Below are 25,170 nucleotides of genomic sequence, written 5' to 3'. Positions count from 1 at the left end.
TGTCCTGTCATGTTAGATACTTTTCTAGCTGCTGGGACAAATGCAGTTTGAGGAAGGAAGGGTGTAGCTAGAGTGTTCCTGCTTGGCCCACAGTCAGGACAAATCTCTATCACCCGCCATTCCCACAGCCGCTCAACCAAGTAAACACAGAGACTTATATTGCTTACAAACTGTATGGCCATGGCAGGCTTCTTGCTAACTGTTCTTATATCTTAAATTAAGCCATTTCTATTAATCTATACCTTGCCACATGGCTCGTGGTTTACCGGCATCTTCACATGCTGCTTGTCATGGTGGCGGCTGGCAGTGTCTCTCTGACTCAGCCTTCCACTTCCCAGAATTCTTCTCCTCCTTGTCCTGCCTATACTTCCTCCTGCCTGACTACTGGCCAATCAGTGTTTTATTTACTAACCAATCAGAGCAACACATTTGCCATATAGAACATCTCACAGCAGAAGGGGTTCTTTATTTGAATTTATTGCACAGGGAAGGTATGGCATAGGAACAGAAACAGCTGTCACATTATGTCCCCAGTCTGGAAACTGAGAGCAATGAACGCTACTCCTTCTCTTCTATTTTTAATCAAATTTCCCAGACTAAGGAATGATACCATCCACATTCAGAGTGGCCTTCTGCATGTCAGATAACTTAATCTAGAAAATTTATCATAGATATTCCCAGGATTATTTTTCCAGGACGTTTCTAAATCTTGTCAAATGAACAGACATGCCCTGCTCCTGCTTTTGTGTGGTGTTCCCTTTAGAGGCAAAATAATCCTCTCTGAGGAGAACATCCCGTGAGACCACATTTGTTCTTACAATCTTACCGTTTAAAGAAAACCCACTAGTTAAAGGCCCAGAAGGTAGCAATAATTGTGAAAACAAAGAAAAATAAGAGGTAACTTGAAACAACTCAAGAATTATGGAGAAAACTGCTCTTAAAACAGGTTTTTAAGAATAATTTGCTAAAAATGTTCAATGAAATTAAATACGAAATTGATGATACTGTTAGAGAACTGTAAGGCAACAAAGAACATAAATAGAAATAGAATTTAAAATTATTATTAGTGAAGTTGAATACTCAGGATGAATTTATAGAAATTAGGCATAGCTAAAGAGAAAATAAATGAGTATGGGTTACAAAATATCCAGAAAAAAATCAAGATAATCAACACTGGAGAATGGATGTCATTTGTTCAGTAACCACTAATTAGTTCTCTTTGCTCCAATAAATAATCTTCCACACACAGTTCAACAAGAAACTCAAAATAAACTCAGTGAGTCCAGTGAGTCTCAGGCAAAAAGAAAAAGCAGGAGAGGGCTTTGCTGAGAATTGTTCCAGTGAGGGAGAGGATGAGAGAGGATAACTGCAGTGAAATTGATTACAATTTTGTGCATGAATGTACAAATACATTTTATAAAGAAACCACAAGAATACATAAATAAAGAGGATGGGATAGATCAGACAGAAGTCACTCCATAATATCTAGTATACATGTTATAGCAGTGACTGAAGAGAATGAAAGGGAAAAGAAGCCAACCAAAGTAATGGTTGAAAACCATTGCGAATAAGTTATCCATCTAGGCCAAAAGTACCAATGACACTATGAAGAATATAGCAAAAGAAATTTATGATCTGGTTAAACATAGACCTGTTTCTCAAGACAAGATCTTACATTCAAATCTGCCAGAGAAAAAGTAAGAATATTTTTATTTCCTTTGTTTTTATCATTTATCTCATTTAAAAAAGAATGCTGAGTGCTGTATTTACAAAATTTTTACCTCTCCCTCCCTGACCAACTCTTCCTCTGTCCCATCCACTCCCCCTCAAATGTATGACCTTTCCTTTAATTATTATTGTTCCATATCTATATTTATGTTTATATATACAACCTGCTGTTCCATTTACTATTACTCATGTGTATATGTTTAAAGCTGACTACTGGGATTCGACATCAGGGGCTCAGCCATGAAAAAGATTGATTCTGCCTTTCTTAGTAGTCAGTACTTAGCTATGACCAGGGTTGAGGCTATGGACAGCTCCCCCTCCACTCTAAGATGTCACCTGGTGTTGTCATCGTGCTGTCCTTTTAAGGTGACTGTATTGTTGAGATTTCATGAGTGCAGCTCCCTGTCATATATAGAAGACAATCTCCCACAGCAGATATGCCTATCTCTTGGATTTTACAACCATCCCATCCCTTCTTACACAGTGTTTACCAGATTTAGGGGTCATGTTGTTGATATACCATTTATGGATGGACACCCCAGTCACTTGTTGTTCTCATCATTTTAACCACTTGTGGATTTCCATGAAAGTCTCCATCTAGTTCCAACAAGTAGCTTTTTTGATGAATGGTAAGAGCTACATTTTTTTTTTTTTTTGTGAATGTAAGGATAGGTATTTTTAACACAGTTCAGAATTTTACTTGTTTAAAAAAATGGCAGTAGTAAGTTCTTCTGTAAGGTCCATGAACTTCACAACCAAATGCAGTTAGTTTTATAGTGCCAGCCATAATTTACTTCCTATTGAGTGGGTCTTAACTCTGTGTCATTATTGTGCCTTTAGGGACATCTTGCCATGCTGATCATTTTTGTGGTTCATATGCTTTAGCACTTTCTTCCTGAGTAGGACTTTTAATTTTTTTTTTGAAGCTTTTATAGAAAATTTGGATGCTGTTAGAGCTAGTTTCCAGGGAAGAGGTTTCAAAGCTTCTAGGTCTTCCCTTTAATTTCTGGGGGGCAACACATAGCAGTGGCAATTGAATAACTTGTTTGGGGTATCTCTTGGACTCTGACCAATAAGTCACAAGGAATGCTTGCCATGCCTGGTACTAGGGGTTTATTAGATAATCAAATGCTCTTAAGAGAAGCGTTATCAATCCTAATAACATAACTTCATTTGAATTACTTCTATATGCACACATATATATTTTACATTTTATTTTTTTTTTTTTGGTTGTTTGAGACAGGATTTCTCTGTGTAGCTTTGTGCCTTTCCTGGAACTTACTCTGTAGACCAGGCTGGCCTCGAACTCACAGACATCCATCTGCCTCTGCCTCCCAAGTGCTGGGATTAAAGGCGTGTACCACCACTGCCTGGCTCATATTTTACATGTATTTTAAGTAAACATAATATAATTTTCCTATGGCTCTTTCAATTATATTTAGTGTTAATTAGTATTGCTCTTCCTCTCTCCATATTGTCCTCTCTCTGACCTCTTTAGATAAAGACAGCCCTCATGCTTCCCCTTCACATCACCTGTGTCCTTTTGTCTCCTCCTCCTCTGTGGGCTTCCTCCTCACTTGATTGATTCTTTCTTAAACTTTACAGAAGTTCTGTAGTCTTATGAAGTGTCACTTGTGTTTTGCCACTTAATTGTTGGGCCACTGGAGTCCTATTCAGAGAGTCCTTTCCTACAATTGTATCATGTATGACACTGCCTATGTTTTCTTCTCACAGTTGAAGTGTCTCAGGCTGTAGATTTTGGTCTTTACTACATTTGGAGTTAGTTTTTTTTTTCACTATCCATGGTTGTTTTTAATTTCTTCTTACTGTTGGAAACTTACAAACTATCTCTTTAATCTTCCCATCTAATAAATTGTCAGAGAGTGCCACTACCAATCGCATATACACAGAAGTTCCAGTCCTGTGTTTCTGAATGGGTGTTTAAGGACAATTCTGAATTACACCTTTGTCTTAGATAATAAAGAATTAGAAAGTAAGATCTAAGTTGCTGGTTTCTAAAAGTATTTTAAGTTAATAGTTCAGCTATAAAGAAGTGCTAAATACTCTTTATTTGATATTATACATAGATCACAGTAAGTGCCTTTCAATAGTGAAAGGCAGCATCCTTTGACAGGGAATTCTAGTTAAAATGACATCATCAAGTCAAGAATAGACAGTTGCTTCCTGGCGTTCCATTGCCTGTAACAGGCCAGTGAATACAAACTGCAACACAGGTGAATCTTCTTGTTTTTGAGAGAGTGACAGAATTTTCCCAGTGTTTAAACATATCCATATTCCAGTTGTATAAATTTAAATATAAAACCATTCAACAGGTTTGAGGTGACACCCCATCCTTGTGGAAAGTATAACTTTAATAAGTCCAATCCGATCTTGAGAAAGGGAGAGCTGTGATAGTAACTGGAATTGTTATTTTTAAAAAAGATCATATCCACTTTACTATAAGTCATTTTTAATTAAATCAGGACCGTCCCAACAAAAATATTGTTAGCCATTCATGATCTGAATTTTGATGTATGAATTAAATTATGGTACACATTAAAAGCCATGAGACATTTGTTTTGTAATAAATAAGGCAGTGGAATTACTCATTAGTAGCCTTTTTAAGATAAGCTATTAGGTCTGCCCTTTCTCCCTTCTTCTTAATTCCCGCGAAGATCATTTTTGTTCCAGGGATGTACTTTTTGGGATTCTCCAAATACTCCATCAGGGTATCCTCTCCCCAGGTGATGCCTTTGTTCTTGTTGGCATTTGTGTACGAGAATCCAGCCGCCTGACCAGTCTTCCTCCCAAACAGACCATGGAGATTTGGTCCAGTCTTATGCTTGCCTCCATTTTCCACAGTGTGGCACTGGGCACACTTCTGAACAAATATCTTCTTGCCTTTCTCAACATCACCCATTTTTATTTCGCTCCCGGGTGATCAACACCACGATCGCTACGACCGGAAGACGGACGTCCCACTCACTCTGGAGTTAGTTTTTGAGTAAGGTTATAGATATGGGTCTATTGTCATTCTTCATTTGTGAACATCAAGTTTTCCCAGCACCATTTGTTGAAGATACTTTTTTTTTTCCTTCAGCTTGTTTTTGGCATCTTTGTCCAATATTAAGTAGCTGAAGTTATGTGTACTCATATGCTACATACTGAAATCTATATTTAATTAAGACATAAGGAAATAGAATAATTGTAACAAAAGAAATGAAAGGAATACCTTTCAAATCCTAATGGAAAGAAAATATAAACAGAAGTAATAAGAAACCCATGTAGTTTAGAAGGCAAAACCCATAATCTGCAGAAAAGGGAGAAACTTCATGAGTATAAAAGCAATATATCAGCATAACAAAAACTTGGTAAATTAGAGGAGCTATTCAAACCATGGTAGAAGGTCTTAGATTTTTTTCACACTTTTTAATTCATAATGCAAAACTTCATCAACAATAAGAGCATTTCTGCTTAATAATTTAAAATATTAATGCATTGCTTCTACATACAAAATTTTCCCTTAAACCCTAAAATCACATATTATTTTAAATGATGTATGTTTCTAAAACTTACACAATGATTCACATCTTGAGTAGCTATATCATTTTCAAAATTCCTATGTTAGAAAAGTTTTTTAATGTGTACTCAGAATATTTAGAAAATTAGCTCATAGATAGGCAACAAAATAAATCAACATTTCAAAAATAGAAATTTGGAAGAAGTATTCCCCTCATAAAAGAATTGTCAAAATAATAACAATTATAATGAGAATATACTTGAATATTTAGTAATCCACCTAACATTTTTCTGCCTACTACATAACTATACTTTCATACTGAAGAAATAAAATATAGAATATAGAACATTATCAAATGACTGATTACTAGATAGCTATGTATATTGTTGAAATACTGCTTATAAAACCTGCTGGATTTAATAAAATAGTCATTAAATGCTTATTACTTAAATATATTATGGAATAAAATAACCTGCAAGTAGCGATTTAATTCTTGTAGTAATTATATGAACTGCAGATTAAACCACATTACTGCCAACATCATAAAAAACACAAACAATAAAAAAATTAGAAAATATGTAAGTTACTAAAGGACCTGACAACAAAGTTATTGAGAAAGGAAAGTCATAAGATCCATATCCACGCCTTTAATCCCAGCACTCGGGAGGCAGAGCCAGGCGGATCTCTGTGAGTTCGAGGCCAGCCTGGATTACCAAGTGAGTTCCAGGAAAGGCACAAAGCTACACAGAGAAACCCTGTCTCAAAAGACCAAAAAAAAAAAGATCCATATCCACACTGAAAAGAATGGGACAACTCTCTACATAATTTTAGGAGCTACAAAGTTTCAATAAACAACATTGCTTCAGGACTTGAAGAGCAATCAAGGTGTTCACCATACTAACAAGAACAAGAGAGAAATCATAGCATTTCAGTGAATGTCGAAGAAGGCCTCCGAGGGGACTAACTGCACATTGGTTAGAGAAACCTTCATTATAGGAAGAGGAGGGAACTCAAAGTTCTAAAGACTGTAAAAAAAATCCTACAGTAAACTTCATAATTGGTAAACAATGACAGTAAAAATTTTGTAATATTTTGATAGTGTACGGCTTTGTACAATACAGCAAGACCCTTGTGTTATGACCTGTTACCTACCACTGCCTTACCTACTGAGTTCTTTGAAGTTAATAGAATTTGGAGTTTGCAGAATCATTTCCTTTCTACTAACTCATGTAATCTCTATAAGAAACTTGATGAGGAGTTTGAGATTTAGGTCAGTGGCTGAGAGCTTTCCTGGCAAGTGCAAGGCCCTATGTACATATCCTCTCTTTCAGAAAAAAAAAAAAATCCAAAAACAATGTTAATAAAATACAATCTGGATGGTAACATTGCTAATTTATGGATGAGAACCAGTACTTTTCCTGAGTCCACTGCATGAAACTAGGTATTCTTTAATAATTTTTTGAATAAGCATAATAATTAATGATGATTGTTAGCTTGATAGGTGTGGAACCACCAAGTCAACATGCCAGATGATGTTTAGGTGTTTGTTCCAAAAGCAATGATTTGAACCCACTGGTTAAAGGGTTTTCATAGGAGCTGTTTTCTAGAAAAAGAATTAAAGAAGTAATCAAGAGTCTTCAAAATAAAATGGTGTTATTTTCAATTTCTAATTTATAAGCATTATTCATAGGTTTTCTGTGTTAATGTTTTTGTTCACAAAAGGAAAGAGAAAAACACAACTACTTAGTTTATTGGAACATGAAGGACTACTGGAAAACATTATTACTCATATAAATTAGAGTAGGAAATACTGAAATTTAGGGCAGCCACAAAAACTACTTCACTCATTTATCCCCTACTTTCTCTTCCTTTTCCATCCCTCCTTCCAAATCAGTGTTCCCTGGTTTGTTTTGTTTTGTTTTGTTTTTCTGTTCATTTCTCTACCAGTTTTTCATCTGTCTTTGTATTTTCAAGTCCAAATGCCAGAGAAAGAGGATAATCAGGACTTTCTTTGACACCACATAAGGAGTGGGTCTGTGAGGCTTGTTCACCCATTGTGTATAAGGACCAGCCCAGCACACTAACCATGAATAGAAGTACACACCTTGCCACATCTACTAGAAATGGATGTTGGACACTTAGACTTACTACAACATGCCCAACAGTAGTCTATCTTGCATGGAGGATGAAAAATAAATTCTTTATCTAATAAATGAGAAATTGTCTGAAAAGACATATCACAATCTTAGAAAAGATATAAGAAAAATAAAAAGAACACGCAGGCAGTACATGCATCTTTCTGTGCTTCTTTGTAAATTTTTACTTCACCTGGATTCAGATGAAGAAGCACCAACATGAAAAATAAAATAAGTATGTGACCTGTGAAGAGCTACATGTTCCTGAAGGCTGTATTTGCCTAGGAGGAATCCCAGAATGTGGATCCCTGGAAAATTTGACTTCATGTTCTTTGTCTCTTTTTCTTTCCAAGTGTAAATTATTTCTAAGATTGTAGCTGAGAAAAGCTAGTGGTAATTTGCTGAACCTTTTAAAATGAGATATATGGGTGTAGAAAACAAGCTTATGTTTTTATGGTAGGTTGCCCAATACAGACTCCTTTGTATATTAGGACTCCAGGAAAGAGAACCAATTAAACTCATTATAGGACATTTTCTTTTTTTCTAGGAGCTAGTTGCAAGAAAAAAGGGTGACAGTATGCTGAGGGAATTATAACACATCTTTTTGAGTTTGTTAGAAGATAGTCACCTGTTCTTTTAAGACATTGTGTATGCTAGACCATTGTCTCTGATTAGGTTGTCCTTGGTGTCCACTGTTAGAATAGAAAAGAATCTTAATTTTTTTCATTTGTCTTAATAGGTTTGATTTAATGTTGAGACAAAAAGACACATTCAAGGAATCATGCTTCCCAAACTTAGAATCAATTACCTCTCCTTAAATACTTCATGGAGATGGGCAGGCAATAAACTCATACTAGACTATTAAGAAATGATTAGCATGCCAGTAGAGTAACAGTCTAAAGACTGCTTCGGACCATCATCTTCCTGTCTGTGCAGCAATCGGAGTAGTCCATGTGTATTGAGCTGGGTGCACTGGCCTCTTTCAGCGAGAAGAAAGAAAATGTGCAGAATTAATGAACTGTGGCTGAGAGGGGAGGGAAAGGAGAGCGGCATAATGATGGAACCAGAGGGTCTTTGTTCCTCTCTGAATCGCCCCTCTATCCTGAGACCATGCAGACTGATCTAGGCCAAGACCCAGAGACAAGAAACTGCTTCGGTTTAATCAGTGTAGGTCAAGCTCATAATATTTTCTTTTGAACTTGTGACTCCCAGTGGGAGAAAACGCCGTGCTGACCACAGTGTAGCCCTGTGGATATGGAATGAAGAGTCATTATTTTAGATATTCCAAATATGTACAACTTCTGCTTTGATTTTTCCACTTACTTTCTCCCCTTTCCTCTTAATTTTCTAGTACACTGCACATCTATGCTAATTTGGCACGGATGCTAGCGATAAGGTCAGAGCATCTCACTTTGGTCTTTCCTTGATTGCTTATCACCTTTCCTGAATGCCGTTTCTGTTTACTCTGTGCATCTGATCTCATGTTGGCATTGCAGCCCCTTGGCAGGCTGGTGTTCCTGCTTTCCTCTTTTTCCAAGCAGCTGTTCAATATTTTCACAAGACATAATGTAAATGTATTTCCTATTCATGAGGGAAGTGAGAGCACACTATCTCAGACCATCTTCCATCAAAGATTTCTTCTTTCCAATGAACTGAAGAATTTCTGACGTTTTTGTATTTATAATCTCTTGCCTGCATAAAAACATTTTAGAAGAATTGTAGAAATATTTGTACTTTCATTTTAGAAAATCGTATTGTTCATCACGACACATTTTTAAGCCATTTGAATATTTATAAGGAACCAATGGATCCATTCCCTGGCTTCTCATTCATTGACACCTGCAAATAATCAGTGGTGATAATGAGGCACATGAACAGACATTGCTCTACATAAATTAATTTGGAAACATAGTATGGAATAGGTTTTAGAAAAGCTATATTTTTAAGTGCAACTTTTATGTCATAAAAAATTGTAACAAGCTTTCAGGCTTTTAATGTAATCCTTGGTTTGTTCAGGTGATTAAAACCATGGAGTGAAAGTCAAATGCTAGGATACTTTGCCTTCAGGTTTTGGCACACAGAGATACCTCCATGATCCCTGAATAGAGAGCAACATTAACTAAAGTGCTCTGGTTCTGTCTGTATAATTTCTAACACTGCTCTGATGTGAGCTTTTAAATACCATATGGCAAGTTCATAAACACATTGAGTGAGTAGGTTACCACCTACCTGAGACTTAGGGAAATCAAAAAAGACATGCATTTTTGTGATGCTCAGACTCATTAGTGACTTTTGAAAAGTGCCAAGATCTGCCTAAAAGTTTTCAGGTTGCTCCTGACAGAACATTATCTTTTAGACTATAGAAGCAATCTGAAGACACAATCTATAATTAAAATAATGCATTTGAATTTTTATTGATCATTTTCTGCTAAGTTAAAATACATATGTCCATGGAAATAATAATTAATGGGCTGTCTTCAGTCTTATGTTTCTCCCGGAACATAATTTTGCAAACATTACTGATTAAAAGTCAATTAATTGAAGGAAAAATTTAATCTCCCTATCTTGGCATCTCATTCTTCATGTCTATTATTAATCATGTTACACTTGCTCTGACTTAATACATGACAAAGACAACTTGAGGAAGGAAAGATTTGTTTTGGCTCACAGGTTGAAAGGAAAGTACATCATGGTAAGGAGGGCATGGTGGCAGTATCAGAAAATGACTGTTCATATTCTGTTTGTCGTTAAGAAAACAAAAAAAAAAGCTGGGCAGTGGTGGTGCACACCTTTAATCCCAGCACTCGGAAGGCAGAGGCAGGTGGATCTCTGTGAGTTCCAGGCCAGCCTGGGCTATCAAGTGAGTTCCAGGAAAGGCGCAAAGCTGCACAGAGAAATCCTGTCTCAGAAAAAAAAAAAAAAAAAAAAAAAAAAAAAAAAAAAAAAAAGACAAGGAAAAAAAATGGATACTGGTACCCAGACCACATTCTCCTAATCCTGATTATTCTCTCTGGGACCCTACCCAATTGGATGATCTCTCTGGCATTCAGCAGAGATCTCTCTTCCTCAGTCACACTCTCACAAAGGACTGACTCCCACAGAGTTGTGTTTCCTAGGTGATTCCAAGTCTAGTCAAGGTGACAATGATATTTATAATTCATCCTCTCGTAAAGAAAATTTTTTCAGACTAATTTTCTATATAACCATTTCATTCTTGGTTTTTCTTTTTAGCATCCTACATCTTATAATGTAGTTTTTTATTTAAACAAATACAATATTTGCACATCTATTTCTAATCCACCTCCTCAACTATGAATTTTACGATGAAAGATCCCCACTTCCATACTGTCTCTTTAAATATGCCTATCAGGATTCTAGAAAGATTTGGTTTCATACCAGTTTCTCAATATATGGGTATTTAAAAAATATGTAAGGTAGAGATAAAAAGCAGTTTATTTCTGCCAGATTGCATATAAAGTATGGAATTTCATTCACAAAAAAGCTTTACTCAATGTCAAAATTAAGTAATATTCAGAAGAATATAACCTAATGAAACTTTTTTCTCATGGCCAGTCTAATCTTATAACTCAAACAAAATTTTAATCCAGAGCTACTTTTACCTTTGTTCTATATACATAATGCCAAAACTCTGGAACAAAATTTTAAATGTATTTGTATTAATTCTTTTCAAAGTTCATACATGTGTAGTGTATTTTGATGATATTCATTCCTCTAACTTCTCCTAGATACATTCCAGCTACCTCACTCTCTACTTCATATTGGCTATACACTGAATAATGATTGCTGTGGGATGTTCTGTATGGCAAATGTGTTGCTGATTAGTCAATAAATAAAACACTGATTGGCCATTGGCTAGGCAGGAAGTGTAGGCGGGACAAGGAGGAGAATAAAGCTGGGAAGTGGAAGGCTGAGTCAGAGAGACACTGCCAGCCACCACAATGAGAAACAGCATGTGAAGATGCCGGTAAGCCACGAGCCATGTGGCAAGGTATAGATTTATAGAAATGGATTAATTTAAGCTGTAAGAACAGTTAGCAAGAAGCCCGCCAAGGCCATACAGTTTGTAAGCAATATAAGTCTCTGTGTTTACTTGGTCGGGTCTGAGTGGCTGTGGGACTGGCGGGTGACAGAGGTTTGCCCTGACTATGGGCCAGGCAGGAAAACTCAAGCTACAAATGATCCACGTACAAGGGTCCATATCCTTGAAGAAGATATACTCTCCCGCATCAAGAAGTCATCAGTTGCTCATTAACTAGGGGTGAAGGCTGATAGGTTCCTTGCTGTGGAATAATCTTTTTATGCACTGTAAAGATGGCTCTCTGCTTAAGGTGCCTTCTGATTGGCTCAATAAAGAGCTGAATGACCAATAGCTAGGCAGAGGAGAAAAGGCAGGATTTCTGGGGGAGAGAGAGGACTCTGAGAAAAAGAGAGGTAGAAATACAAGCTAGATACTGCAGAAGTCATACATATGGTACAAAGGAGAGGTAGCTGAGCTATATGACAGAATGTAGATTAATAGAGACAAGTTAATTTAAACTATAAGTGGTAGTTGGGAAAAAAACCTAAGCTAAGGCCAAGCTTCCAGAATTAATAATAAGTCTCCCTGTTGTTATTTGTGAGCTTGTGGCCCAAAGGAAAGTCCTACTACAGTTCCTCCCAACTCCATGCTTGACTGGTTTGATCTTGGCAGATATGAAACAGATAAACACAGCCTCTGTGGGTTCTTGAGTGAAACAGTCCTCTCGTGTCAAGAAGACACTGCATCCCTCTTTTCTCCCTTGATCTCTGGCTCTCATAGTCTTTCCTTTTCTCTCTGTCTTCCACTGGGGACTCTGAGCCTTGGTACCAAGGGGTATGATATAAATTGTGACTCAGCACTGCAGAGATTTATTCTCTGCACTTTGACCATTTATACTTGTTTTGCATTTACCAACTGTGGACTGCACAAAGAAGTTTCTCGATGAAGTCTGAAAATTGCACTAATCTATGCACATAGAGATATAAATTTAGAGGGTGGTTTGATATTATATCCACTTAAGAAAATAATTGTAGATTCAACTTTGAGAGCTTTAATCACCCCCAAAATGGGTTCTTGGCCAGATTTAAAACACTAGGTGTAGCACAATTTCTAATTGGTCTTAATAATAAAAATCTGGAGTTAGATATCAGAGTAAAAGCTGAAAGATCAGAGAAGTAAAGGAGCAGCCACAGTCACCTCTTACTTCCACAGCTACTCAGACCGAAAAAGAGTGGAGCTTCTGTCTCCACCTGCCTTATATTCCTCTCTCCACCCAGCCACACCATTGCCTGTCTCCTGTCTGTACAAACCTCCAGACTTCTATGGTTAAATAATGGCTAGCTCCACATTCTGATCTTCAGGTAAGCTTTATTTGTTAGAGTACAAACAAAATATCATCAAATTTTCCCCTTTTTGTCCAAAATAAAAAAGGTTATAACTAATATAAAAAGCTATATATAGTAAGTACAATAACTATATATAATACATACAGGCAATAAATACATCAACAATATTTAGTCCGTAAACATTTGACAAAAATTAGAGAAAAATACTCCATTGTTTATGCTGTCTTGGTGAGTCCAAAAGGTTGTACCTAATTCACTTTCTATTCTAACTGGCATTACCAAAACTATCTTTTAATGTCTCTCTTTACACCTCTTTAATAAACTTCTTTTCTGAATTCAGTAACAAGAAAACGTAAAACTATATCTATAAAGTCTTCAACTCCATCAGAAATCCAAGAAGGAAATAATTTTACCTGAGTAAGCAGGAAGTGCAAATAAGCAATTTGCAAAAAAAAAAAAAAAAAAAAAAAAAAAAAAAAAAAAGTGAGAAATGACAAAAAACAGCTGGCTTCCTGGACTGTCACCCAAGGTTCCTCTGTAGTATTGGGGATACATCTTCAGCCTACAGGTCTAGTATATCTGACAGACTTATCTGTGAAGCAGGATATTCTGAAGGACTTTCCTACCTTGTCTTGGCAATGTTTGGCAGTAACTTTTTTTGTTTGTCCTACTTGTCCAATTTGGACAGCATACTGTCAGCAGTCAAGGCAAGAGCACTTTCTTACCCAGTGACTAACTTTTGCCACAAAGAAAGTAAACTTCATGTGGAGTTTCATCAGTGCCCATCATCTTCTCCAAAATAGATTGGTGCTGCCAGGAACAGACATGTCTCATTGTCATAAAAAAAAAAAACAAACCCTATGTTATTTAAACATCTTAAATGCCATATTGTGAAGATCTTTGAATTGTTTGAAAACTACTTGTCTATCTAAAATATATCTCTGTTTGACTTTGAAAACATACCTAACATGACTCCAAGTTCAGTCATAATAAGTGACTAACTACTAACCTGCATTTCTTTATTATCACTAAATAGTTGGTAATAATAACTTTCAAGGACTGAAAGTTTGATTACATTGTTAAATGAGTTGTATAGGTACAATAACTTGAACAAGAGTAGAAACTTATGTACAGTATGTTCTAACAAAAACAATCTCAAATTTGTAACAATATACAAAGATCTATATCAATGTAAGACATTTAAAACAAGCAGTTGCTTTTTAAAAGTAGATTCAATAATCTGCCCTTTTATCCTATTATATTTATGTCCCCTTTTTTCTTTTCAGATTAGATTCAATAATCTACCCTTTTGTCCTATCATTTCTATATCCCCCTTTTTTCTTGTTTTTCTTTTCAAAACAGGAACCTTGAAGCTAATCTCCTTTGTTCAGCTTTTTTTAAAAACTACTACCAATAACAACTTGTACCCTGCCACCTTAAACAATGACAGATATCCATAACCCATTGAACAACCAAAAACCACCTATTCTACCTCTTGGGAATGTGGGTGTCATACATTTTCTTCCTGCTGTTTGTGGGCAAAGGCATAGTTAGGGGATCCTGAAAAGAAAAAATTGGGTTAATTGTCAAGTCGTTGCAGAGGTAGCTGTATCATTTGTTGTCCAGTCTCTGTGTAATGAGAAAGTGTAGGGTTTGTCTCGAGTCCTGGCTAGAGTAGTCTGTGAGGCTGAATCATCTCAGATACCCAACTTTAAATTGTCTTGAGTAATTTGTAGTCCAAAACTGATCTTTAGATGGTGCTTTTCAGCTTAGTGGTGTTATCAAAGTCTGTGGTGGTATTTTACTTGTACTGAAATGTGATTTTAATTGTATGTTAATAAATAAAGTTGTCTGGGGGTCAGAGCTATTAGAGCCATAACAAGTGCGTGGCGGTGGTGGCGCACGCCTTTAAGGACCTGGAGGGTGGTACATTCAGGCAGTGATGAGGCAGTCACATGTTTGGGTTTACAACCAATGAGAAGGCAGAACAGGAAGACTTTAAAGACATACACACAGGAAGTAGGTCTTTTTCGGAGAGTTCTCTTGGCTGAAGAGGATCCCTGAATCAGGAAGGGTGAGGCTCTTAGCTCTGACCTCTTGGCTTTCGTCTCTGAATTGGCTCTGTGTTTCTTATTTAATAAGACCGTTGGTTACATCTACAAAAGTCCTGTTGGAATCATTGTTGTGGGATCTTGTCCTCTTTTTGGATACTTCAAAGGTCACTGTTAGGCATAGTCATGGTTTACTGCAGAAAACTTAAACATTTTAAAGGTTGTATGTGGCAGATCTCAAAGAGGTTAAAGGAACAATATTTGTTATGCATGTTCAGAATACAAAACTTAATTCCTTGTGATCCGATAAAGACTCAAACCCAAAATCATCTACAGGAACCTAGATGAAGACTTTTCCTAGAATTAGTACTCTATATGACCAGTAATATCATGACAAAATTTTAATATATACATATTTAATATATAGAGAGATCTTATATATTTTGAGATAGTATTTATACCTTAAGAAAAGTGTTAAAGAGTCAAATAAAACCAAAGATTATGAGATTAGTGGCAATAAAATAGTCTCTAAATTTTGGTTTTTCTTCTATCTCATACCAGGTGGCTCTTTTGACATAAGATACAGATTTTGGATTTTCCTTTTAACAAGCATGGTTGGGTTTAGAGAAGGAGAGAGCCACACTCCAAGTCCAAAGGAAGCTTTAATTTTCAACTGATCTGGAACTACAATAAGACCATTTGCTTTATATGTCTGTAGAGAGCAGCAGAAAGAAACATTGGGGAAGATGTATGAAATTTTATCCTGTTGGAGATGTGATATACTAATAAACCAATTCATTCTTTATCTTGGGAATTTTTTTTTATGATTTGTCCTTTTTCTTCACATGTCTCATTTGTTCAGTGGTCTTCAGATTCCTTAGCTGAATGCCTTCATTCTCCTGAAAAGACAAAGACAAAACCCTGCCCCAACCCTAATTTTGGAAAGGTTCCCTTTTGGCAAGTTATATCTGATCAAATGGAAAGGCATTTGTAGGGGTAGTTGTCTGTGCTTTACCCCTAATAGGAAGCAGGTAACAGCTAGGTACCTGTCCCCACCCGGGGTATGACTGAGACAGAAACCCCTTTAAGACCTGAGATTCATACATGCTCACTGTCTCTTGGCTACCTCATGATCTTAGATGCTGGATGATGAACTGCAGACCAAGTCAGAGTTCTCCTGAGAACTGCGTTGGACTGCACCTCACCTCTCCTGGATCCCATAACTGACCCCTTTGCTTTCTATAAGTTTACCCAAAATAAACCTCTTTTGACTATCAGAAAAACTATGTGGAACTGCCTCATTAATTTCCACTATAGGCATTTGTTAGTTTTATAGGTTCATTTAGATTGAATGGCCATGCTGTTTTATGAACTATCACCTCTTGTAATCAAGAGAGCTCTCTTATTCTAATCTAATCTTTATCAATTTTAATTTAATTTATGGTTTCTCCTGACATTTTTGTTTTATTTTCTAAAGCTGTTTTATCATCAAGAGCAGTATGGTTTTTACAATAGGCACTAGAAATTGCTCTGAGAAAGAGTTTCTTCCACGATTACAGAAAACAAATAAACAGAATTTGACATAGGGGCCTGTGAGAGTTCCCTTAATGTGTTTCACAATGGCAAAGGGTTACCTTGACTGTCCATTGTTGATATACATTTATTAGACCAGTGTCTACTTTGCCACATCTTCTGCATACTCCAAAGGGAAGGGGCCTTCTGTTGGGATTATTTTTAGAAAAAATATTGTTTCTAGGAATGCCTTGTTTACAGTCCCTTTTTAAGTGACCTTGTTTTCTGCAACTGAAACACTTAACATTTTGATTTTTCTTCAAACCTTTAGAAAGCACTTCTATCCAAGCATCATCATGATTATGAGATTCAATATTGACTATCTCAGATGCATTCCTCCAAGGGTGTTGATCTTGCCTTTAATGGCCTAATTACCCTTTTGCATTGTGCATTGGTATTTTCAAAAGCCAGAGATTCAATTATTATTTGTCTAGCTTCTTAATTTTGTATCATTCTATTTACTGCTGAAGTCAGTCTTTATAAAAAATCAGTGAAGGTTTCTTTTGACCCCTGTATAATTTTAGTAAATGATTCAGTTTTCTTTCCTACATCTTCAATTCTGTCCCAAGCATTCAAAGCTGCTGCATGGCATAAAGCCAGGGTGTAGTCATCATACAGAGATTGTTATTTACATTAGCACAATCTCCCTCTCCAAAAAGTTGGTCTTGGGAGATTTCCATACATCTAGCCCTACTTCCTTGTTCAATAGTCATAGCCTCATCTCTCTAACAGGTCCTCCACTATAATTGAGGACCAGGCTCCAAGACTGCTATAACCATGTATCTCCAGTTTTGAGGGATAATTCTATTATAAGCTGACCACAAGTTTAACATCTGCTTTACAAAAGGTGAATGCATGCCATTTGAGACTATCACTTCCTTAAATCTCCTTAAATCTAATATTTCCAGAGGAGTCCATTCAACTCTTACATAGCCTTGGGGATATCTATAATTTGGCAGTTCCTGTAAGGTTACTGGATAAATTAAAGTTGGTTGTTTGAAAATCTTAGGCTGTTCCTTTATAACCTTATAATGTAACACTGTGATTCTCCTTTAAGTTAATCTATCTGGATCTGAATATCTCTATGATCTGTTTTAATAAGTTTTTCTAAAGCTTGTATCTTAGCACTAATATAACCAACTTTTTAGTGATAAAAACAAAAATGATAAAATTGATGTTTATAATTAACATTACATAAATCCCATCTAAATTAATTATTCTCTCATTTAATTGTTCCATTTTCAAACTGTCCAGCATATTATCATACAAGGACCTATTTCCCTCCATTGTAATAGTGTTTCCCACTTTTTAATACGGGAAAAATGTCTCCTTTATAACTAATTTCTTCCTTTAAGAATTCCCAATTGTCTCACTAAATCTGCTGATAATAACAATTCAGATGATGATAAAGTATGAGGCTGATTGCTGCTCCATAGAACAGTAGAAGCCCAAGCAGGTGTCAAAGCAGCTACCTAGTGTGGCAGCCCCATGCAGCCTATTAGATATGTAATTTATAAATATAAATAAATATAAATATAAATAAAGTAAAATATAAATAAAACTGAGGTTTATATTAATTACAAATGATCAGCCTATAGCCCAGGCTTGTTACTACCTAACTCTTACATTTGAATTTGCCCATATTTCTTATCTATGCTTTGCCACATGACTTGGTACTGTTTCTCAGTACAGCATGCCCATCTTGCTTCTCTCTGCATCTCTGGTGACTCTTTTGACTACACCCTTCTTCATCCCAGCATCCTTATTTTGGGGGCCCACCTATACTTTTTGCCTGACTACCAGCCAATAAGCTTTTTATTAACAAAAAGAGGAACACATTTTCACAGTGTACAGGATTATTCCACAGCAATATAGCTTTTTCAAACATCCTTAGTGTTAATCATCTCAAACCCTCCTGTGCTGTACCCTCACATCTCTCTCCCCACTTAAAGTGGAAAAAAAAATTTATAAATCAAAGTATGCATGAAGTCAGCAAACTGGAGAGACTCATAATAGATAAATAGAAATAGCTTAAAATGACATCCAAGAATATGAAACAGAGTACTCTGTTTTATGTCTAGAACAAGTAAAATTCAGAATGAATATTCTGAATCACCAAAAACTAACAACTAAAGCATCCCTTATATTTTCTCTTTAAAGAAAATGGAAAGAAGTGCATTTTAAAATGATTTCACAATAAGAAAGCAAAGACTGACAGGTCAAATTTTAAATTTTAAGTGTTCATTCATGACTTATGTTAAATATTTTATTGTTTCAAGATCTGAGAGAGATCAAGGAAATGCAAGTAGGTCTTTACAGGAAATTGAGTAAACATTGCTGGAATACTTGCATACTTCTGAGCCCTGACCATGTTGAGGAACTTCTGGAATGCTTTACCCTTTAATGGGCCAAGGAAAGAGATTAACAGTGAATTTCCAAGTGTTTTAATCTCAGAACTTCTCTTAACTTTTCCACAGACTTATGAAGCTGATCATAGAAAACAATCTGAGTTCTGCTGCTGATGTGACAGGAAACACTAAGTACAGATGGTTATCAGCAGGACTACAGAAGAACACACTCCCTGAGAGACAAGGACAGTATCAGGTGGATAACTAAATAGATAACTGGAAAACATAGATCGGTTTTTGGATTCTCTGATTGTATCAGCAGCACATTGTGGGACAGTGTTTATGCATAATTTGTTCACCTTGATGTGTATGTATTACCAAGCAGAGGACCTCACACAAATTACACCCTGAATAAATTCTACTGATTGAAGAATTCAAACACAAAGTTATACATTCTTTTCATTACATTCTCTTATTAATTGTATCAAGAACTTTAAACACACTTTTGAAGTAAATACCTTTATTGAATTAAAGCACTGGTAGATATGGAATGAAAAATAAAATTGATATTCATGGGCCTCATAGCAGACATTGCTTAAATCAACAGCAGAGAAAATATATAGAATTTACCCATGCATTATTTTTTTTTAATTAATTAATTTGTTTTATTTTTTAAATTTTGCATCCTGACTGAAGTTTCCCTTCCTTTTCTCCATCTAGTCCCTCCTCTCAGCCTCCTTCCCCAACCCACTCCTCCTCTGTTTCTAGAAAAAAAAAAAAGCGCAGGCCTCCCTTCTGTGAATATTGACAAAACATGGCCTATCAAGTTGTGGCAAGACTAAGCACTTTGCCTTGTATTAAGGCTGAACAAAATATGACAAATAGGGTCCCAAAAGCCAGAAAAAAGTGAAAGACCCTGTTCCCACTATTAGAAGCCCCACAAGAAGACTAAGATAAGCAATTGTCACATATATGCAGAGGGTCTAGGTAAGTCCCATGCAGACTCCCTGGTTGTTGGTTTGGTCTCTGTGTACACCTATGAGCCCAGGTCAGTTGATTCTGTAGATTTTCTTACAATGTCTTTAAACCATCTGGCTTCTACAATCCTTCCTCTACCTCTTAACAGGATTCACTGAGCTTGGCCTGATGTCTGGCTGTGGGTCTCTGCATTTGTTTCCATCAGTTACTGGATAAAGGCTCTCTGGTAGTCACAAATCTATGAATATATCTGAGTATCATTAGGCATCATTACATTGACATTTTTATTTCTCCAATTGTATTGGTTCTATCCTGGGTCTCTGGACCATCCAGACTCTGGGTCCTGGCACTCCAGGCAGTGTCGGGGAAGGCTCACTCTTGTGGAATGGGTCTTTAGCTGGAGCAGTCATTGCTTGGACACTTCTACAATCTCTGTACTACCCTTACCCCAGCACATCCCATAGACAATAGATTGTAGGTCAAAGGTTGTGTGGCTGAGTTGGTATCCAAATCAGTCTACAGGAGATGGCTGGTTTATGCTAAGAATTCACTATTCCTAGGAGTTTTAGCTGGTGTCAACTTTGTGGATTCTTGGGAGTTTCTCTTGCACCAGGTTTCTACCTAAACCCCAAAAGCCCTACTTTCCAGTCATCTCTTTCAATACTCTTCCACTCTATTCACAGCCAGATCCCTCATATTCCCATCTCCATCCACTCCTCATCTACCCATAAGATCTCTTTTATTTTTTTCTTTCCTGGGAGATCCATGCATACCCCCTTCAGGCTTTCCTTGTTACCTAGTCCTTTGAGTCTATGGAATTTTAACATGCTTATCCCTTAGTTTACAACAAATAACCAGTTATAAGTGTGTACATAGCATGTTTGTCATTCTGGGTCTGGGTTACTTCACTCGGGCTGATTTTTTCCTAGTTCCATTCATTTGCCTTTGGATTTCATGATGGCAATTTTAAACAGCTGAGTAATATTCCATTGTGTAAATGTACCACATTTTCTTTATCCATTCTTCAATTGAGAGATACCAAGTTTATTTACATGTTCTGCTTATTATGAATAAAGCTGATATGAACATAGCTGAGTAAGTATCTTTGTGGTATGATTGAACATCCTTTGGGTATATACCTAAGAGTAGTATAACTGGGTCTTAAGATAGATCAGATTCTTGATTTTCTTAATTTCCAAAGTAACTGTACAAGTTTACACTCCCACCAGCAATGTAGAAGTGTTTCCTTTTCTCCACATCCACTCCAGAATGAGCTGTCACTTGTTTTTTAATTTTAGCCATTCTTATAGGTTAAGGTGGAATCTCAGAGTCATTTTGATTTACCTTTCCCTGATGGCTAAGGATGTTGAACATTTCTTTAAGTGTTTTTCTGCCATTTGAAATTCTTCTATTGAGAATTTTCAGTTTAGATCTGTAGCCCATTTTTTAACTGGATTATTTGGTTTGATATCTAGTTTCTTGAGGTCTTGATATATTTTGGAAATCAGTCATCTGTCACACGTGGAGATGGTGAAGGTATTTTTCCATTCTCTAGGCTGCTCTTTTGTCCTATTGACAGTGTCTTGCCTTATAGAAGCTTTTCAGTCTCATGAGGTCAACTGTCAATCTCAGTGTCTTTACTTCTGGTGTTTTATTGAGGAAATTGTCTCCTGTTCCAATGTGTTCAAGACTATTCCCCACTTTCTCTTCTATCGGGTTCAATGTATCTGAATTTTGATTGAGGTATTTGATCCACTTGGACTTGAGTTTTGTGCAGGGTAATAGATATATTTGCATTCTTCAACAGGCCGAAATGCAGTTATATCAGCATCATAAACCACATGATCATCCTATTAGATAGTGAAAAAGCCTTTGACAAAAATCCAATACCCTTTAATGAAAAAAGGCTTTAGATAGATCAGGGATCCAAGGGTCATAACTTAACATAATAAAAGTAATGTACAGCAAACTGATAGCCAGCATCAAATTAAATGGAGAGAAACACAAAGCAAGTCCACTCAAATCAGGAACAAGACAAGGCTGTCCACTCCCCATATCTATTCAATATAGCACTTGAAGTTCCGGCTAGAGTGAGGAGATCAAGTGGATACAAATTTAAAAGAAGAAACCAAAGTACCAGTATTCACAGATCAGATGATAATATACATATGCAATCCCAAAATTCTACCAGAGAACTCCTACAGCTCATAAACACCCTTAGTGAAGTGGCTGAATGCAAGATTAACTCAAAAAATCAGTAGCTTTCCTATATAAAAATGATAAACAGGCAGAGAAAGAAATCATGGAAACAACACTCTTCACAATAATTACAAATAACATAAAATATCTTGGTGTATCTCTAACTAAGTAAGTGAAAGGCCTGTATAACATGAACTTCAAATCTTTGAAGAAAGAAATTGGAGAAGATATCAGAAGATGGAAAAATCACCCATGCTCATGGATTGGTAGAATTAACACAGTAAAAATGGCTATTTTATCCAAAGCAATCTACAAATTCAATGCAATCCCCATCAAAATTCCAACACAATTTTTTATAGACCTTGAAAGAACAATATTCAATTTTATATGGAAGAACAATAATCCCAGAAGAGCTGAAACTATTCCTTACAATAAAAGAACTTCCAGAGGCATCACCATCCCACCTTTCAAGCTCTACTACAGGGCTATATAATAAAACTGCATTCTATTGTCATAAATACAGAAAAGTGGATTAATGGAATCAAGTCAAAGACACATATGTAAATTCACGTACCTATAGACACTTGATAAAGAAGCCAAATGTATATAATAACCATTATATTCTTAATCCTTTTTTCAGAGATATTTTCATGGTATGTACATATTTTATGTGAAAATAATTAAAATTTAGGAATGTTGAGGCATGAGGATATAATTTTTATACATATTCTTTAATATAAGGCTCATGAAACTTATAATAGATAATATAGGGTTTTTCATTTATAAAACAATACTTAAAGATAATTTCACATGTAAATTACAGCAAGTATGAAATCCAGTTGACATGACACTCAGTCATGCTGTTATAGAATGCAGTGGTTTTTTTCTTGCATGATGCATTTTCTTTTCTGTTATTTCCATAACCAGTGTTTTCTCTTATTAAAAATGACAAAAATGAGATAAGAGATGACATTTTATATCTCATTTCACATTTTATAATTTAATAAGTATGAGAGATATGTAGTGATATATGTAGGACTATATTAATTAAAATGGTAACTAGATATCATAATTTACTAGGAGTTTGGAAAGGGGCACTGGGGTAACTCTTACAGTCCTTATGCTGTATGAACATTATGTGTCCCAAGTAAAGAACTCTGACAGTAGGTGATATGTAAAGCTTTCTACCAGTCAAAAATCTCTCTCTCTCTCTCTCTCTTCCCCCCCCTTGTGTGTGTGTGTGTGTGTGTGTGTGTGTGTGTGTGTGTGTGTGTGTGTGTATTAATACCTCATAGAAGCAATTTGGAAAATAAAAGGAATGGAAAATGTTGAGTAAGCATGACACTAGAGTTCTGCTTTATCTCAAGTGGTACATCTCCTTATATTAACTTTTCTACCTTTTGCATATGCATAATCTCACAATTATTAATTGTGTACTTTGTAATAAAATACAATGCCTTTCTTGCTAGTACTGTCTAATTAATATAGTAAAAGTTTCTTGTCTCTGATTCTGACTGACATAGAGTAACAATAAGTAGATGGACTATCTCACTAAAATCAAAGAAATCACAAATAAGCAATAGTTTCTAAGATACTGGACAGTGACAGTGACAGTGGTTTGTCAGCTATCCTAGACACAATGGTGGGGAGGGACATAATTCCTCATTTTTCTTCAGTTTACTGCCCTTGGGGTGTTTTTAGCCTAGGCACAGTTCTGGGCATATAGAGAGAAATGGGCTTCTTTCTAAATTGAGAAGACTAATGTCTGGGAAGGCAAAAGCAATTTCAATTTTCAAAGAGGCACAATAGAAATTATGAAAAAAATGTCAATTGTCCTCTTCAACTAGTTAATAAAGTGCAAGTTGATTGATACATGCTTAGGAAGTTGCTCAGCTTCACAGAAGAATCTCACAAAAGGATGAAAGGTGTAATATCAATTTATCAGAATTAATGAGAACTGAAATTTATGTCAGAATTAGTAAATCATGTTTCAACATATTTATTAGCAATATATCATTTTTTTGCTTCAAAGGTAATCAAGGGATAAAGTTATATAAAGCCAAACTTGAAACCCCTATGATGTGGTTGACGAATAAGAGTAGATTATATAGCATAGAAGAAAATATTAGTGAATTTGAAGCTAAAGCAATATGAACTACCCACAATTAAAATAGCAAAAGATGAGCTTTAAAAAGTGAGCAGTTTTAGTTAAAAACCAAATAACTAAAAATGCTGCTACGGAAGGTACACAGGAAGGAGGCTTCAGTTTTTAACTATGTTGGACAATCTAAATCCTACATCTTGAGCATGAGGTGTCTTCAGCAACAGGGGCTTTCCTTCAGCCTCTGAGAGGCAACCAAGGGCACAAGCCATAGCCTACATCTTGTCTTGTGAATCTCTTGGGCAGCCCTGACTGACTGTTCAAAAGGTTTCTCGTATATGGAACTGGGGATGTGTTAATTTATGATCTTTTTGTGGAGAGTGCTGCCAGCTTATGTGGCATCATTTTATTATATGTGCTTGTTTTTGTGTATGTGCAAATATCTAAACGAACTGTGTATAATTTCAGATAACTGTAAAGTAGCATTATTCCCTGAGGCTTTATCAAACAGTCTTGCTGCTATTTGTCCCCCCACCATCGTCTTCTTCTGTATGGTCATCCCTCCCCATTCCCACTTTCCATCTTTCTTTTCCCTTCATATCACCTGCATTCTGCTATTCCCCTCTAAAGCCCCCCTCCCCCCGCCCCATGGACCCTTGACGCTTTCCTGATTTCTATTGTTACTCCATGCTATTCATTATTACTACAATGGTACACATTGTTATTTCATTGTTATTCATGTCTGAGGATTTGGATCTAAGAATTGCAGATGAGAAAGAGCATGGAGCATATGTATTTCTGGGTCTGGGTTATGCCACATAGTATAACCTTTTCTAAGTCAATCCATTTATCTGAAAATTTCATTTTCATTTATATCTGAATAATATTCAATACTCTACGTTAGCACATTTTCATTATCCATTGACCAGTTGAAGGATATTTGGTTGTTTCCATCTCCTGGCCACTGTGAATAGGGTGGCAATGGACATTGCTGAGTAAGTATCTGTGGAGTGGGACATTTATTCATTTGAACATATGCCAAGGGGGATTATAGGTGGATCACATGGTAGACTTATTTTTATTTTTTGAAGATTCTCCACACTGATTTCCAGAGTGGCTGTACCACTTTTCAACCCCACCAACAGTGAATTTA

General features: G+C 36.1%; 1 protein-coding gene across 1 annotated transcript; it reads right to left on the bottom strand.

Moving 5' to 3' along the window:
* Window positions 1–3,774: 3,774 nt before the first annotated feature.
* LOC128110465 (cytochrome c, somatic-like) lies at window positions 3,775–4,695 on the bottom strand. The gene has a single exon (XM_052738174.1). It carries the CDS (start codon window positions 4,646–4,648, stop codon window positions 4,331–4,333), a length of 318 nt encoding a protein of 105 aa, XP_052594134.1. The 5' UTR covers window positions 4,649–4,695; the 3' UTR covers window positions 3,775–4,330.
* Window positions 4,696–25,170: the final 20,475 nt, after the last annotated feature.

This window comes from Peromyscus californicus, unplaced genomic scaffold (assembly GCF_007827085.1).
Source record: "Peromyscus californicus insignis strain IS unplaced genomic scaffold, ASM782708v3 Scaffold_15__1_contigs__length_86483966, whole genome shotgun sequence".
Taxonomy (NCBI): domain Eukaryota; kingdom Metazoa; phylum Chordata; class Mammalia; order Rodentia; family Cricetidae; genus Peromyscus; species Peromyscus californicus.
The sequence above is the reverse complement of the archived record's forward strand: the minus strand, read 5'-3'. Positions and strand labels throughout refer to the sequence as shown.

Coding starts and splice junctions, on each gene's coding strand:
- LOC128110465 (XM_052738174.1), bottom strand. CDS start 4,648: ATGGGTGATGTTGAGAAAGGCAAGAAGATATTTGTTCAGAAGTGTGCC.